Source organism: Eriocheir sinensis, chromosome 19, assembly GCF_024679095.1.
Source record: "Eriocheir sinensis breed Jianghai 21 chromosome 19, ASM2467909v1, whole genome shotgun sequence".
Classification (NCBI taxonomy): Eukaryota; Metazoa; Arthropoda; class Malacostraca; order Decapoda; family Varunidae; genus Eriocheir; species Eriocheir sinensis.
Window position 1 is genome coordinate 6,821,507 of NC_066527.1, and position 17,424 is coordinate 6,838,930.

General features: G+C 41.2%; 2 protein-coding genes and 1 long non-coding RNA gene across 8 annotated transcripts in view; 2 read left to right on the top strand and 1 right to left on the bottom strand.

Annotated features, from left to right (window-relative positions):
• Positions 1–17,424, top strand: part of LOC127000629 (cyclin-I-like) — a 72,815-nt gene that overhangs the window by 9,887 nt on the left and 45,504 nt on the right. The gene's annotated exons all lie outside the window — the stretch shown is intronic.
• LOC127000628 (uncharacterized) overlaps positions 1,764–17,424 on the bottom strand; it is a 21,937-nt gene continuing 6,276 nt past the window's right edge. Inside the window, exons 2-4 of the mRNA XM_050864564.1 lie at positions 15,356–15,526; positions 13,421–14,477; positions 1,764–7,446 (exon numbers count right to left, since the gene is read on the bottom strand). Coding sequence (XP_050720521.1) covers positions 6,694–7,446; positions 13,421–14,477; positions 15,356–15,526 — 1,981 coding nt within the window. The 3' untranslated portion in view covers positions 1,764–6,693. The remainder of the gene's footprint in view (positions 7,447–13,420; positions 14,478–15,355; positions 15,527–17,424) is intronic.
• On the top strand, positions 9,471–13,282 carry LOC127000633 (uncharacterized). Its single transcript, XR_007754358.1, has 2 exons — positions 9,471–10,749; positions 11,172–13,282. It is a non-coding gene; the product is annotated as an uncharacterized LOC127000633 (long non-coding RNA).

Sequence of the window (17,424 nt, forward strand, 5' to 3'; positions counted from 1 at the left end):
TCTTTTTGTTTTGGGGGTGGCACAAGTGGTGTTGAAATAGCTGCCTGCAAAACCACACCTGGGTCAACCTTCAAAGGGTTCTGTGTGTGGGCTCCTGAAATGCCTGGAGCCTCTCGGAGGATCACCATCTGCCCTACCTATCAATTGAGCCCAGAAAGCTGAGGGTGGACATAATGGGACTCACTGAAACAAGGAGGCCTGACAGTGACAAAATCAGTTGGGGGGATACACTTACTACTGGTCCAGCACGAGCAATGGTGCCCGTCTTAGGGGTAGAGTGCCCTTTGTGCTGGAATCTACCCTTCTCCTGAAGTATGCCTTTCTACATGCCTCTGTACCCCAACCAAACTACCGCCCTACTTTTCTTTATTACCTTTGTAATAAATTTTTACTTTTCTTTATTAAACACTTGAATCAATCCAAACCGTGTCTTAAGAACCACTTTTTCCACTTCATACTATGGGTTCTTCAAGGCACAGTGCTGGTGATCTCTTAATACTCTACTGGTGATCTCTTAACTCTTCTCTGGCCAAATTCTCTTACCTCTTTTATGGACTTCGGTGACATTTTTGCTATCATTCTCACATAGCTTTTTAGCTCTTTCACAAATCTGTTTCTTTCTTTCTCCTCTCACTCACCTTGCTTCGGATTCTATCTTTCTGAGCCTTTCCTTTTCTCTTCTGGTTTCTATCGTTTCTGTCGGTCCCTAAATCTATAAATCTACTGTCAGTGGTGTTCTTTTTCAAAATGTACTCTTTCATTCTGTTCTGTCAATTCTTCTCTTCTGTTGTTCTTTCAGTGTCTTCATCTATCTCTCTCTTTTTCCACAATGCATGATATTCATTCTCTTTTAGATTCACCTTTAATTCAAGATCTTCTTAACTCATTCCTGAAGGCTGCAGGGGCAGCCAGCCTCAGACCTTACCAGACCTTACTATTATTTCCAAGAAGAACCTGGTGTCCTTCAACTCTCAAAAAACAGTTGTCCCACCTATCCACAAAACACAATCTTCGCCCAATAATCCACAAAACTATTGACAACACCACCCTCCCTATTCCCTCACCAACACCAACACCTATCCTCCTCTCATAATGACATCCTCAAAACTCTATCAAAAATCTCAACTGGAAACTTCATATCTCATCTCTTTCTGCTGCGTCTCATCCTGCCTGCCCAGTTCTCTCCCCTGTCTCAGTATTTCTGTCCATATACAGCCCCCTTGTCCGCCTGCATCTCATATTGTGGGGCCTTGTCACACAGGGCTCCACAGCTCTCTCTCAAGGACAGCTCTTCTGTGCAAGCTCTCTCCTCCTCCTCCTCCTCCTCTCTCTACCTCTTCAATTCACTTTCTGCCTAACAATCTTCTCTTTTCATCTTCATTTCTATCGACTGCTCTTTCTTTTCCTCTTCTACTTGCCTTTCTTGCTTCCCCCCTCCCCCCCCTCTGTAACTTTCTACTCATGGACCTCCCACTCACTCTCATCCCTATCCCAAGAGCAAACCTTATGCTCAGTTAAACATCCCTTCACTCCTTTTCATCCCTCAAATCTCTTAACTCATCTTACCTTCCTCCTTATCTCTCCTCTGAACTCGACTTCAACTCTTTCAAGAGGAGGGCATCAGGACACCCACGACTCTTATCTATCTCTTTCTCTTTGGACCTCTTTTTTGGAGAGCAGCAGAGGCTTTTTTTTTTTTTTAATGTTTACTTTTTTGTGCCCTTGAGCTGTCTCCTTTGCTGTAAAAAAAAAAAAAAAGCTATGGACATCTCCAGCCAACTCCAGCCAATTGTGGTTGAGGTTACTCTCGTTGCTGAGCGTATAATACAAGTGAGGCTGAAGCATGCACTGGGCTTCATGTCTCTTGTTGCAGTGTATGCTCCCGCTGAGATGTGTGAAATGGTAGAGAAGGAGATGTTCTACACCAAACTTGACTCCACATTAGACCAGTGCCCTCCCCGGGACACACTCATTGTCCTGGGCGACTTCAATGCTACTGCTGGCACTGACAGGGTTAGCTACGAGCTGTGTGTTGGTCCCCGTGGTTCTGGCACCAGGAACGTCAACATCTCCTGAGTTTTGCAAGATCCAGGAGGTTGAGAATTGCAGATTCCTTGTACCAGAGACCAGAGCTGCACCGCTGGACTTGGTATAGCGATGCTGAAGGGGTAGCTGAGGAGATTAACCTCATCCTCGTAAGTACTCATTGGAGGATCCTTGAGAGCTGCAGGGTCTTCCAGAGTGCTAAGTTCTTCACAACTGATCAAAGACTTGTTGTTGTAGCACTAAGTTTTCATGTCAGGTCAAGAAGAATCTTGAGATGCAACAATACTATGTTCATCTCGAGAGGCTGCAGGACCTGGCATGTGGTCAGGAGTATACAGTGACAGTCTTAAATGGGTTTCCTATGTTCAGCACCCTCGAGGACCCTGAAGAACTGTGGCATACCTTCAAACGTGAGACTCTTCGAGCTGCCAAGGAGTGCATTGGAGAGCGCCCGAGATTTAGGAGTGGATTTGCCTCGGCGGAGACGCTGAAGAATATTGAGGAGGGTCATACTACCAGACTTGCTGGGAATCGGGACCAATGCAGGGCTGTGTCACTTGGGACTAGAGCTCTCCTGAGGAAAGTCAAGGAGAGGTGTCAGGGGTCTTGCTGAGGAAGTCGATGACCATCTCAATGCGAATAACCTTTGACCTGCTCACCAAGCCCTGAAGAAGCTCTACTCCACACACACGTAGGCATGCACACTTACACACTCAAAAAGGGAATATAAAACAGTTCCACATGGAGATAAGTTATAAAAGAAGTATATTTGCACACCAGCCAACAGTAATAACAGCTAACAGTAATACAAATCATTGCAATGCCCTAAAAGTCTATCACAAGAATACTATTTAGTGTATTGCAGGAAAAATCAATACATCACATCCTGAGCGTATCTTACATGCTTAAAGACTTATAAAAACTAATAATGATAATAATAACAGTAACAATAATAAAAGTTCTGCAACATGAGACAAAAAATGAATGTGTTCGCCCCCCAAAACGTGCTGCAAATATTACTGACTCTCTTTGCTTATTGCTACAGATTTTCAGCTTTATGGAAATGCATCACAATAGACACACTTGATGCAATGAGGAAAGAAAACCATCATCAAGGGGAAACTGTCTGCTCCCCACACCTTGCTGCAAATGTGGCTGATTCCCTCCACTTATTGCTACAAATTCTGAAGTTTATGTGGACAGAACACATTATAGTAAAGTTCACACACCTAAATAACGGCTATCATTATTAAGTCGCCCAGTTTAATGCAGTCGGGGGTTGGTAGTTAAGAAAAGTTAAAGCAATAATGATTAAAAATGAAGTAGATAACCTCAGAAATATACAACAGACCCACAATTTCATAGTCTTTAATTTCCCAGGTTTTTAATTCTCTATAAAGCGCCTTCTCCACGCAAACAAAGATATGTGATGGTGAGGTGAGGCATGTGCTTGAGTGCCATCTGTAATACGATGGCTCGCTCCATTAAAAACAACAACAACAACAAAAAGAACCCTTCCCAGCTGGGTCAGATGTAGCAGCAGTGTTTGCCTTGAAAAATTTGGCTATTACATGACTTTAATAATTTTTTTCTAATCCAAACAGATAATTCTGTTCTAAACACAATTCTAATGTAGGCATGATAAAAAAAACATAATTTTAATCTAAGCACGTGATTCTAATCTATACATATCCTAGACACATTACAGGGAGAATCCCTTATCCGAAATCCCTGGGACCAAAGGTGTTGTAGATTTGGGATTTTTTTGGATTTTGGAATATACAAGCCGTGCTGACATTTTCAACACTATCTTTACACCACAGAGCACACAACACGCGGTAATGACAATGAGTAATGAGCGAAGGTGTTACTGTGAGGACTGTTGACAACAAACTAACGCATAGCAGCACCAGAATTGCCAGGTCGTGGACAGTGTTCCCGCCCAATTCCATCCCAGAAGCTGCCCAAAACCCGCATTTGTGGCAGGCAGATGTTTTTATGCCCAAGGTGTTGACGCAGCAGTAGGTTTACCCGCCCAATTGCGTGGGTAAATCGCAGACCTGTCAACCCAGAGCAGCACGTACACAACAGCTGTCCGTGGTGGAACTTTCCCATGATTTTGTGGACTTTTCCATGTGTGACGAGCCAAGTCACCACTAAACAAACTTCTGGATTTTGGAATTTCAGACGAAGGAATCTCACCTATATTTGACTATTACGAAACTCTCATCATATAATTTTCCTAACCTTAAAGCACATCATCAGGAAAAGTTATGCTCCTGGCTTTTTGAATGAGCCTTTCCTTACTAGTCTGCAAAATTGGGTGTCTGCTGCGTGCTATAATGGCCCTGTGTGGTCTGACTGTTTGTGTTGACGCCCTGTTAGGAAAGCATATCAACACCCGACTACAGGCTAACACTAAATGGTCACTAATGGTCAATATTGAATGCCCTTGTTATTGACTGTGTTGATTAGAGTATTGGTATATGTACTACACACACACACACACACACACACACACACACACACACACACACACACACACATTCACACACACACAAACGTAAACTAATATGCTAAAAAGAATGTGTAAATAGTAAATACATGACATTACAAACTTGATTCATCCCTTAAATATTCAAATACATGTGAATAAATATCAAAACACACACACACACACACACATTCACACACACACAAACGTAAACTAATATGCTAAAAAGAATATGAGTAAATAGTAAATACATGACATTACAAACTTGATTCATCCCTTAAATATTCAAATACATGTGAATAAATATCAAAACACACACACACACACACACACACACACACGCACACACTATAATGGCGTATATCCCAAACATCACCCAGAGTCCCTTCCCTTTCCGCCACCCAGTCCCAGTGAAATGAGAGAGTAAATGGACCAATGGCGTACGACCTCTCAGTCCCCCATTGTATTACTCCTCTTCCTTAATACCCTTTGTCCTTTTATTTACCATTCCCTGTGTTATCATGTCCACCACAGTGCTTATATGTACCTTGTGTCCCATAACTAAATACTGTTCCCTTTGTTACCATGTCCAGCGTAAGTCCTTAGACAACCCGTGTGTCCCTTGGTTTTGTGTTCTGTGTCACTACCAGCTGGAGTACCGTCACCGATGTTTCCCTAACTTTGCAGGTTTGGCGGATGAAAACCTTCCGTGAAACACTCCTCTGGTAACACTGCTCGAGCAATTGAATATTTCGCATTTCTTCTGCTTCCACTTGTGAATAAACAAAATCTAATTCTTATTCTGATAACATAATTCTCGCTCATTCACTTTACAGAACCTACTTTACACTGCCAATAAGCGTGACACCCTGCAGGAAAACATCACCCTATTTCTTCACTTCTACTCTAAAGTCTTGTAAATGTGTTTGTATCTTTGAATGTTTCCTCATATACGGGTCGAGGTGGACTGAAATTCACGTATTATACGCCAATGAGAACATACAAGCACTTCATTATGTGTAAATGACGATATAAACCCTCCTCCCGAAACTGACCTATCTTTCGGCCACCTCTTTGGATTCTTTTTAGGAGCAGTGAGTAGCGGGCTTTTTTTTAATTAATGTTTGCTTTTTGTGTGCCCTTGAACTGTCTCTTTGCTGTAAAAAAAAAAAAATAAATAAATAAATTATGTCCCAAGGGAAAGGTCCAAGGCAGGTCTCGAGGTACCTTGGATCTGCTAAGTTTACCTTGGAGAATGATGTTGGGAGACGGAAATATCGGCCCCAACCATCACAGCAGTCCTTCGCTTAACCTTTGCTCTCAGGATTATTGTGCTTGGTTTGGCAGTACATGTATATAGAAAAAAATCATTACTCTTAGATATCTGTCCCTAAGATATATATACTCAGTGAAAATTCGTTAATCCATAGCTTTTTTATATATAGTTTCTGGCACTCCACACCTCAGACTGCTGCTGTGGGCTAAAATTTCTTGGCTAATGCAGTATCTTTCCTTCAAACAAACCAATGAAAGCTCGTAACCCAGTTGGATTTTTTTGTTATAAGTTCCTGCCTGTCTAATTTTGAATAGCTTTTTTTTAATCATAATTTTTGACCTTTTAAGAATTCAGATTGTTGTTTTTCAAGAGGTCATAATTCCCTGTTTGCATGAATTCATACTATTGGATTTTCTGATCAGTGGAAATTAAATCAATGGACTTTTAACACTGGTTCATTATATGCTGGTTCCTCCTCTGTCCTGTCTAGCATTTCTTTCCCCTTTCTCCTCCTCCTCATTTAAGTGTCCACGGAGCTCTTGCAGTCTCTCACATACATAGATTAATTAAGCGAGAGTAGTGGAATTGATATTAATGGAACTTAACTGTAGTATTTCTATTAACTATCTCGTGTTCTATTTGCACTCCTCTTACTGTAGTTTTATCCACTATTTCCTCTTGTTCTATCTTGCATCCTCTTACTGTACTTCTATTAACTGTTTCCTCTTGTTCTATCTTGCATCCTCTTACTGTACTTCTATTAACTGTTTCCTCTTGTTCTATCTTGCATCCTCTTACTGTACTTCTATTAACTGTTTCCTCTTGTTCTATCTTGCATCCTCTTACTGTACTTTTATCCACTATATTTCGTCTTCTTCTATCTTGCACTCCTCTCCTCGTCTTCCTCCTCCTCCTTGTCGAGATGCACAGAGATCTTCCGGTCCCTCACATACTCATACAGCAACTCATTACGCAGGATATCCGTCACCGCATCCTCGGGCCCAAACTGAGCAACGGCCTTGGAAGTCGTGGTTGTGGTGGTTGGCGTCGCAGTGGTGGTGGACGGTGGAGCTGCTGTGGTTGACGTGGTGCGTGGGCGGAAGTGGGAGTAGGCGGAGTAGGTGGAGTAGGTGTCGGGGCGCGCGGTGTAGGAGTACCAGGGTTTCTGTGGGCGGTGGAGGTGTGTGACGTCGTTTTTCAGGATGGAGTATGTGTCGGAGTTCTTGTTGTTGTTGACGTTCCCGGCCGGCAGTCCGCGTCGCAGCCCATACCTGTATTTCTTGACTGGGGCGTACTGGTGAGGGCGCAGGCTGAAGAATGGGCGGCTTGGGCTCGGTCTGGTGTTGGGCGGTGGTGGTGGTGGTGGTGATTGGTGATACTGGTGGTTGTTTCCATGTGTCCCGATTTTTTGCATGGCGGTGTGTCCGTTGGTGGTGGTGGTGGTGTGTTGTTGTTGGGGGTGGTAGGGGATATTTTGTATGGCGGTGTTTCCGTTGCTGGTGGTGGTGGTGTGTTGTTGTTGTTGTTGTTGGGGTTGGTAGGGGATTTTTTGCATGGCGGTGTGTCCGTTGTTGGTGGTGGTGGTGTGTTGTTGTTGTTGGGGGTGGTAGGGGTGATGATGTGGGTGCTCCTGTTGATGAGGGTAAAGAAAAAGGGGTTACTAAGGGAGATTATAATAGGGAAAAGTATTCTCCTATTGTATTGCTTTTAGATAAATCAATGCCATTCCAAATAGACTTAAGGGTTAGAGAAATTAATAGGCTCAGAATGCAAAGTGACTTACAAAATTTGGTCAGTGTTTTTGATAGTGTCTGTAAAAGGGGAAAGCTGAAAGTAAATGTCAACAAAAGTAAAGTGATGGTTTGTGAGCGAAGTAGAAGTGAGGTTGTAGCTTTTGTATGCCCATAAAGAGTGGGAATTGAATGTGAAAAAGAAAGCAAAATAATTTTGAATGGTGAAGAAATGGAGGAGGTCAATGAGTTCAAGTACCTTGGATCAGTTATGTGTAAGCACGGTGGTATGGAGGGAGAGATAAGAGAAAGGGCATTGCAAGGAAGAAGGGTGGTAGGGTCTTTGGGACGAATCATGGATGGCAGAAGTGTGAGCATGGAGGTAAAGAGGGATTTGAGAAATACAATACGTAATAGTACCAACCCTCACATATGCAAGTGAAACGTGGGCCTGGAGTGAAAGTCAGAGGTCTAGAGTGCAGGCAGTGGAAATGAGTTATTTGAGGAGAGCTTGTGGTGTGAGTACAATGGATGGAATGAGTAATGAAAGTGTGTACGAGCGTTTTGGAATGTGTCACAGGGGTGAAGGGAAGAAGTGTGGAGTGGTGGAAGAAGTGAAGCGACAGACTTTAAAGTGGTTTGGCCACGTGGAGCGAATGGAGGAGAGTAAGATGACCAGAAGGGTGTATGTGAGTGAGATAGAGGGAGGGAATGCTAGAGGACGACCTCCAGTGATATGGAGGGATAGGGTGCAGGAGTACGCTAGGGAGAGGGGAGAAAGATCTTTGAGAAACTTTGAACAGGCAAGGAGGGAGTGTCTGGATAGAGAAAGTTGGAAGCTCTTCTGCCGTGGCCATCCCCTGGTGGGGGCTCCTAGGAGCAGGCGTCGATGAAATGATGATGATGAGAATGCATATAAATTGATTCAGACCTCATTTATAAAGGGATGTAACACTTTCTAGATTAATTTTAGAGGATTCAATATCATTCCAAGAAGATTGAAGCCTCTAGAGATATTAGTGTATTCAAAATGCATATTGATTCATAAAAAATCTTACAATGGAATCTAACACCTTGTAGATTAGCGTTAAAAGATTCAGTACCATTCCAAATAGACTTAAGCTTGTAGGGACGTTAATGGATTCAGAATGCAAAGTTACTAAATTGATTATGTAATTGATACTTAATTGATTATGACCTCATTCATGGTAGGATCTAACACCTTGTAGACTAATTTTAAGGGATTCAGTACCATTCCAAGTTAATCAAAATTTCTATTAACGATAATACACTTAGAATGCATATTTAATTGATTCAAAACTCACAATAGAATCTAACACCTTGTACATTGATTTTAAAGGGATTCAGTACCATTCCTTAAAACCTGTAGGAAAGTTAATGGATTCAGATTACAAAGTTACCTAATTGATTACATAACTTTCTACAAAAACTCATATCTCAAACCTCCCTTCTACCTCTCATTATTTTTTTCTTTGTCATTTTTCCTTCTCTTTTTCCTCAATTATACCTCCAGTACATTAGCACAATGCATAACCCGGTAGCAGCAGGGATCATGTTTCTTAATGGTCCCTCTAAGCGAGAAAAATGAGAAAAAATCATCACTCACACAAACCATTTCATAATATATATCAACGCATTTGTGATCAGTTTATGTATCATCTATTTTGGGGGGTTTATATCATGGTACAAATTTGCTACGTTGCTACATGGTAAAGCCACAAATTTGCCTTTCATTGCTACATGGTAAAGCCACAATTTGGCTCGTCGCTGCTACATGGTAAAGCCACAAATTTCTGCTACATGGTAAAGCCACAAATTGCTGCTACATGGTAAAGCCACAAATTTGGCTCGTCGCTGCTACATGGTAAAGCCACAAATTTCGCTGCTACATGGTAAATGCTACATGGTAAAGCCACAAATTTCGCCCGTCGCTGCTACATGGTAAAGCCACAAATTTGGCTCGTCGCTGCTACATGGTAAAGCCACAAATTTGGCTCGTTGCTGCTACATGGTAAAGCCACAAATTTGGCTCGTTGCTGCTACATGGTAAAGCCACAAATTTCGCCCGTCGCTGCTACATGGTAAAGCCACAAATTTGGCTCGTTGCTGCTACATGGTAAAGCCACAAATTTCGCCCGTCGCTGCTACATGGTAAAGCCACAAATTTGGCTCGTTGCTGCTACTGGGTTAAGCACATTAGCCACATTCCACACAGACACACTTCTCTTCTCTTCTCTTCTCTTCTCTTCTCTTCTCACATTTTCTTCCTCTTTCTATTGTTATCTTCTTCCATATAATACTCATTCTCAGCTCCACTTCTTCCTCCTCTTTCTTCTTCATTAACTTCCTTCCCTATTTCTTCTTGACTTCCTTCCATATTTCTTCCCTCCATCCTCCCTTTCACCACTCATTCCATATTTTTCCTTTGTCATTCTTCCTTTTCTTCCTCCTCTGTTACTCCAGTTAAAGAAGTTCTCCCTCGACATAACAGTACAGTACATCACCACAACACATTTAAACATTAACCACCCACTACACAGGTACATTCTACAGTTACGTGACACCACACTACCTAAATTAGACCATCTGGAGGCTGCCTGAAACCTCTGCAGCAGCTTAATTCTACTTGGAGTGGTACTGAATCCTTTAAAATTAGACAACATGGTTTCAGATCCTGTTATAAGTAGTTAGAATGCAATTAATGATGAAAGAAAAAGAAGAGAAAGTAGAGTGAAGAATGAGGATGAGAGGGAAGAAGAAAATGAAGAAAGAATAATAGTAGAAGGGATGACTAAAGAAAAGAGGAAATGAGTTAAAAAAAGAGTTGAAGAGAAGAAATATGGAAGGGTGTTAATGAAGAAGGAGAAGGAAGAACAGAGGGTTGAAAGGAAGAAGAAAAGAAAAACATTAAAAGAAAGAAGAGAAGAAAGAAGGAGTAAAGGAAAATAAAATAATGAGGAGACTTTTTGTAGGAGGTTAATGAAGAAAACAAACAAACAAGAAGAAAAGTTGAGAAAGAGAGTTGAAAGGAGGAAGAGAAGAAAAATGTTAAAAGATAGAAGAGAAGAAAGAATGACTAAGTAAAATAAATAATGAGGTATAAAATTATAGATGGAGGGAAGAATTTTTGTAGGAGGTTAATGAAGAAAACAAACAAACAAGAAGAAAAGTTGAGAAAGAGTGTTGAAAGGAGGAAGGAAAGAAAAACATTAAAAGAGAGAAGAGAAGAAAGAATGACTAAAGAAAAATAAAATAGAGGAAAAAATTATCGATGGAGAGCAGAAGAAAAACAAACAAAACAAGAAGAAAAGTTAAGAGAGAGGGTTGAAAGGAGGAAGACAAGAAAAACATTAAAAGAAAGAGGAGAAGAAAGAATAACTAAAGAAAAATAAAATAGAGAAAAAAATTATCGATGGAGAGCAGAAGAAAAACAAACAAAACAAGAAGAAAAGTTAAGAGAGAGGGTTGAAAGGAGGAAGACAAGAAAAACATTAAAAGAAAGAGGAGAAGAAAGAATGACTAAAGAAAAATAAAATAGAGAAAAAAATTATCGATGGAGAGCAGAAGAAAAACAAACAAAACAAGAAGAAAAGTTAAGAGAGAGGGTTGAAAGGAGAAAGACAAGAAAAACATTAAAAGAAAGAGGAGAAGAAAGAATGACTAAAGAAAAATAAAATAGAGGAAAAAATTATCGATGGAGAGCAGAAGAAAAACAAGCAAAACAAGAAGAAAAGTTAAGAGAGAGGGTTGAAAGGAGGAAGACAATGAAGAAGAAATGAAGAAAAAATGGATTGAAGTATAGAAGGAAGGATGGAGTAGAGAGTTATGGTAGAAAGTTAATGAAGAAAGAGAAAGAAGAAGAAGTGAAGCTAAGAATGAGAGGGAAATGGAAGAAGAAGAAAAAGAACAGGAATATATAAAATAGTTGAAAATGAGTGAAAAGTAGATGAAGAAAAAGGAAATAATAACAATAAGAATAGAAAAAACTATGTAATGTGAAAAAGAAGAAGAAGAAGAAGAAGAAGAAGAAGAACAATAATATATAAACTAATTGAAAATGAGTGAAAAGTAGATGAAGAAAAAGGAAATAATAACAATAAGAATAGAAAAAAACTACGTAATGTGAAAAAAAGAAAGAAAGGGAGGAAGAAGAAGTAGAAGAAGAAGAAGAAGAAGAAGAAGAAGACTAGGCCTAATATATAAACTAGTTGAAAGCATATGAAAAGAAGATGAAGAAAAGGAAATAATACCAATAATAAAAGAAAAAAAAACCTAATGTGAAAAAAAAAATGAAATAAGAAAGAAAGAAAAAAAAAGACAAGAAGAAGAAGAAGAAGAAGAAGAAGAAGAAGAAGAAGAACAGTAGGCCTAATATATAAACTAGTTGAAAGCATATGAAAAGAAGATGAAGAAAAGGAAATAATACCGATAAAAAAAAAAAAACTAATGTGAAAAAAAAAATGAAATAAGAAAGAAAGATAAAAAAAGACAAGAAGAAGAAGAAGAAAAAAAGGAAGAAAAAGAAGAAGAAATTAAAACTATGAATATGAGTTGAGAATAGGAAAATTACCCTCCATTATACCACCACAAAACCACATAACAGTTCTCCACACACACACACACACGCACACACACCACAAAGATAAGTGTTGGCCCCTGTAATGCGTTTGGTGTACATGAATGACATAGTGTAGGGCAAATAGCTGCACTTGTCTGTTTGATGAAGATGCAAAGGTAATGAGATATCAGGTGGAGGAAGAGTATTGTTTGAGGCTGCAAGAAGGTGCTGAGAGATGCAATAGTTGAGGTTGAGATAGAGAAATGCAATGTGATTCTTAACTCCTTGATTGCGGATTTCCTACAAGAAGACATCAAGCTTCAGGAATGGAACAAAAAGTGGCTGCTACAATTCAATGAAGAAAAATATAAAGTCCTGCACAGCAATACCACATGGGAAACTCTCCACTATCCACCACAGAGGCAGAGAAAGACCTGGGAGGATTTGTTACCAGGCTACCAGTGAAAGCCAAATCCGTGCTAATCGCAGCGGACGGGTTAAGAAACGTAAATCAAACGGAGACCCAGCTGGAATTGTGACATAGGGAGCGATCAAATTAACCTGGTAGCAGCGACGGGCCAAATTTGTGGCTTTACCGTGTAGCAGCGATGGGGCAAATTTGTGGCTTTACCGTGTAGCAGCGATGGGGCAAATTTGTGGCTTTACCGTGTAGCAGCGATGGGGCAAATTTGTGCCATGATATAAACCCCCCAAAATAGATGATACATAATCTGATCACAAATGCTTTGATACATATTATTAAATGGTTTGTGTGAGGAGTGATTTTTTTCTCATTTTTCTCGCTTTGAGGGACCATTAAGAAACATGATCCCCGCTGCTACCGGGTTAACGAGGCACAGGAAGAAAAAGGTTTAGGTGCTACAAAACAAAAGAACTTGCCCCAGAGAGAAACGCTTGAGTTTATAGGAGAATACTACAAGATCCTAACCACCATGAGGGCAGCGTGCCACTACAGAGGAAGGAGGAAAAAGGAAAGATATAATACAACATGGATGGAATTATAAATGAGAAAGGACAGAAATAGATACAAATAAAATAATTACTAAGGAAAAGGAAGAAATAGAAAATACGTAATAAAATAGGAGAGGAAATAAAAGATAGAAAGGACAGAAATAGACAAAAAAAGAAAAAAAGAATGAGGATATGAAGCTGATACAAGATATACAAGATAGATTGGCTAACAGAGTCGAAAGAAAAATAAGAAAATCGAAAAAATCCAGAGAATAGCGACAAAAATAGTGCCCTGCTTAACACACACATGTACACACACTTACCCGAGGTCGCCCTGCCATCGCTCCCGTCGTACTCCCTCCTCCTGTCCCTCCTGTTCCTCCTCCTGCTGTCTTCTGCGCCACTGACGTCCCAAATAGTCCAGCCTTGAACATCTGCTCCCAAGTGTGCGCTGTGTTGGGTGTGGGTGGGTCTTGGAGGGCCATACCAGACACGCTACCCGATGCCAGGACTCCCCCAGATCCATCGGTCCCGCTCGGCAAGTCCGGGCTGTCGTATTTCTCGTATAAGTGATTGGAGAGCTGCTGGGGCTGGTAGTGCTGGTGGTGGTGGTCGGATGGTTCGTTTTGTTTATACTTTGATTCGCTGTTCTTATACTTTTGTCTCCTTCGTTTGTTTTCTTCCTCTTCCTCCTCTTCCTTCTTCTTTTCTGCAGCTGTTTCTTCTTCCTCCTTCTGTTTCTTCCTGTATCGGTCTTCCTTCCTCCACCATCTGTCTTGCTCCTCCTCCTCCTCCTCCTCCTCCTTCTCCTCTCTTCTCCAATGCATATCCTTCTCCTCTTCCTCTTTCTCCTCCTTCTTCCACCGTTTCTCCTCCTTTTCCACATCTTCCCTCCACCAGTTATCTTGCTCCTCCTTCTCCTCCTCCTTCTCTTCCTTCATCCACCAGTTATCCTCATCCTCCTCATCCTCCTCTTCCTCCTTCTTCTTATACCTGTCTTCCTTTCCATAGGTGTATTTGGTGTTGTATTGGGCGCCAGGTACGCTAACGGGGCCCTCACCTTCGTACCTGTTGTAGTAGGCATGGAAGGAGGCTGCTGTGTTGTCTTCCTTCTCTCCTCCTCCTCCTCCTTCGACTCTGACCGATGGGTAGGCTTCCAGGGTATGTGGTGGGTATGTGTATGAGGGGATATGAGGGGGGTATGAGGGGTATGAGGAGGCAGCGGTATGAGGATTGGTGAAGTTTGTGATATCGATGCGTTCCTCTATGGTGTTCGATTCCTGTTGTTGTTGTTGTTGTTGTTGGGGGGTGGGGAGGGAGTGCTTGGGTTCTGCTGCGGGGGGCGGGGGTGGCGGTGGCTGTGTGGCGGCAAACTGCAATCTGGGGCGGGGGGAAGGGGGAGATATGGGTTAATTGGGTAATGGGGTTGATTTTTTGTTGATTTGTTTTGATTTATTATTTTTATTATTGTTATTGTTGTTATTTTTTTTCTCCTCCATCTTTTTCCTTTTTTTTCTTTTGTTTTTCTCTTTTTTTTCTTTTTCGTGTTCATTTGTGTCTTTCTTTCTCTTTTTTTTCTCTCTCTCTCTCTCTCTCTTTTCTGCATTGTTCCTATTTCCTGAGAAGTGTTTGGCCTTGCTCTTAATCAGTCAACCACCTCTTCCTCCTCCTCCTCCTCTTCCTTCTCCTCCTCCTCCTCCTCCTCCTCCTCCTCCTCCTCCTCCTCCTCCTCCTCCTCTTCCTTCTCCTCCTCCTCCTCCTCCTCCTCCTCCTCCTCCTCCTCTTTCTTTTACCCAGTTCTTTTATGTTCTCTATCATTACTGCTATCAAGGTTAATTATTCTCCTCTATAAAGTAATTGCTATGGCTCTATCATTACTCAGACAGTCATTAGGCATTAGTCAGACAAATGATGACATAGAAAATAAGAAGAAATGGACCTTAAGCTATTTCCATTTCTCTTATAATGACAAGTTTATGAATCATAGTTTTTTTCTCAAGTTCCATCTCGGCATCCTCAGTTTGTTATCATAAAATATGTATTGGCCAAGGGGAGGGAAGGCAATGGTGAACTGAACATGATTTTGACTGGAGATGCACTTGACTGACTGACTAACCCACTGACTGGTTTATTAAGTATACTGATTCATCATGACTGGCTCACTGCACACACACACACACACACACACACACACACACACACACGTACACACGTACATACACACACACACAAACACACACACACACACACACACACACCTTGAGAAGAATGTGATGGCCTCCTTGGCGGCAGGGTGTGGGTCAGGGTGTAGTGGGCACTCCGGGTAGAGGCTGGAGCAGGGCTTGCCCATCCAGCCGGCTCGCACTGCTATGAGGGAGTCACCCAGGGAGTGGGGCGCTGCGTCCTCCAGCACCCAGCTCAGGGCCACGCTGGGGGAGGAGGTGGAGGTTAGGTTAGGGGAATGGGAAGGGGGAAATATGTTCCACAGGGAGGATATATGTATGTATTGTAATGGCTTGAAATGCTGATAAAGACCCCAAATGCATTAAGACCCTCAATGCCTTGGACTCTTAGTGGAGGGGACCTGTCCAAGTACATACTGCAAAAGACTGGGAATTGGGAATGGCTACAGTCTGGGGAGACAATTCATTCACAGATATTTACAATACTCAGTCTGGCAGTTGCCAGCATTCAATACCTGGCTTGGACTTTTGCCACCCTTTGTCCAGCACATTTATGAGGTATGTTGAAGAAAGATTGACTAAAACAAGTTATGTGATAACATGCATTGCATGTCAACAAAGTTTGCACCTTTGGTGACTCAAGGTGGTTTAACAAATACCATGCACATTGTTTACTGATGAAATGCTTCTTTCTATAAAAATCAGTTGAAGAAAATGTCAAACAGGTAATAAAAACTGTTCATAATTGATAACTACAAGCGGCTACTCAGGAATTACATGTAAAAAAATAGATGCGGTGTTTGCCAATTTCTTGTTCAACTCCCCAGGGGGATAAAAATATCCTATTACTGTGAATTATTTATGTAGTATTTGATTCCAGTACATACTGCACTTACATGCAAATGTAAGGTCAGAGTGCAGCTGCTTAACACCACAAGGAAACAATAAACAAATATGTCCTGCCTGGACTTTAGTTTTGATTCATGGACTTGACGGGGCTTGTGTCCAGCCATTGCCAGACCTGAGATTATGTTTGGGAAATCCGATATCCGGGGAATTGAGGTCCGGGTAATCTAGGGTGGAGTGTAGAGTAATGGCCTTAGGATGTGTGGTTGTGTGTATGCATGCATGTGTTGTAGCTGCCCCAGACACTAATATAGACTCAAAGACCTTAAGCTCCGTGGGGTACATTTTGGGGCAGTGTTAAGGAGTTCGCCATGTGTCCGATGGCCTGGGTGAGACTCCTGAGCAGACTTATTCTCCCACGTAGATCAGTTTTGTGTGTACCATAACATATGACGAATATAGATAAAAAAGATAAGAAAAAGGAAATCAATGAAACTACCCCCAAAAATATATAATGCTATGAAAGTAAGAAAGAAAATCATAAAGAAAATATAGTAATGATAAATTGACAAGGAAAATAATGAAGACTGCGAAAAGTGATGAATATAGTAATGATGAAGAAAACAGAGAAGAAAAGGCAGCAAAATGTGTTGAATTGAATAACTGTAAGTGAAGAATAGAAGAGAAAGGAAGAGTCTTGTCAAGTGCCATGAAGAGTAACTGTAATGAAGAGAATAGAGGAGGAGGAGGAGGAGGAGGAGGAGGAGGAGGAGAAGTTGGATAGGTAAAAGAAGATAAGGAAGGAAAGGAGGATTGATGAATATGAGAAGAGGGTGGAGGATGGGAGGAAGGAAGGAAGGGGGGAAGGAAGGAAGTAAGAAAGGGGGAATGAATAAATGAATGAATGAAGGAAGAAAGGAAGGGGGGAAGGAAGGAAGGAGGGAAGTAAGAAAGGGGGAATGAATAAATGAATGAAGAAAGGAAGGGGGGAAGGAAGGAAGGAAGGGGGAAGGAAGAAAGCAAGGAAGGAAGGAAGAAAGGGGGAATAAATAAATGAGTGAATGAATGAATGAATGAAGTTTGAAGGAAGGAAGGAAGAAGAAAGAAAGAAAGAAAGAAAGAAAGAAATGAAGGAATGGGGAAGGAAGGAAGGGAGGAAGAAAGAAAGAAAGGAAAAAAGAGAAAGATAGAAGAAGGAAAGAAGGAAGGAAGGAAGAGAAAGAAAGAAAGAAGAAAAGAAGAAAAAAATGCTGCAGAGTACCACAAATAATATAAATAGCTTGAGTAAATAAATCATG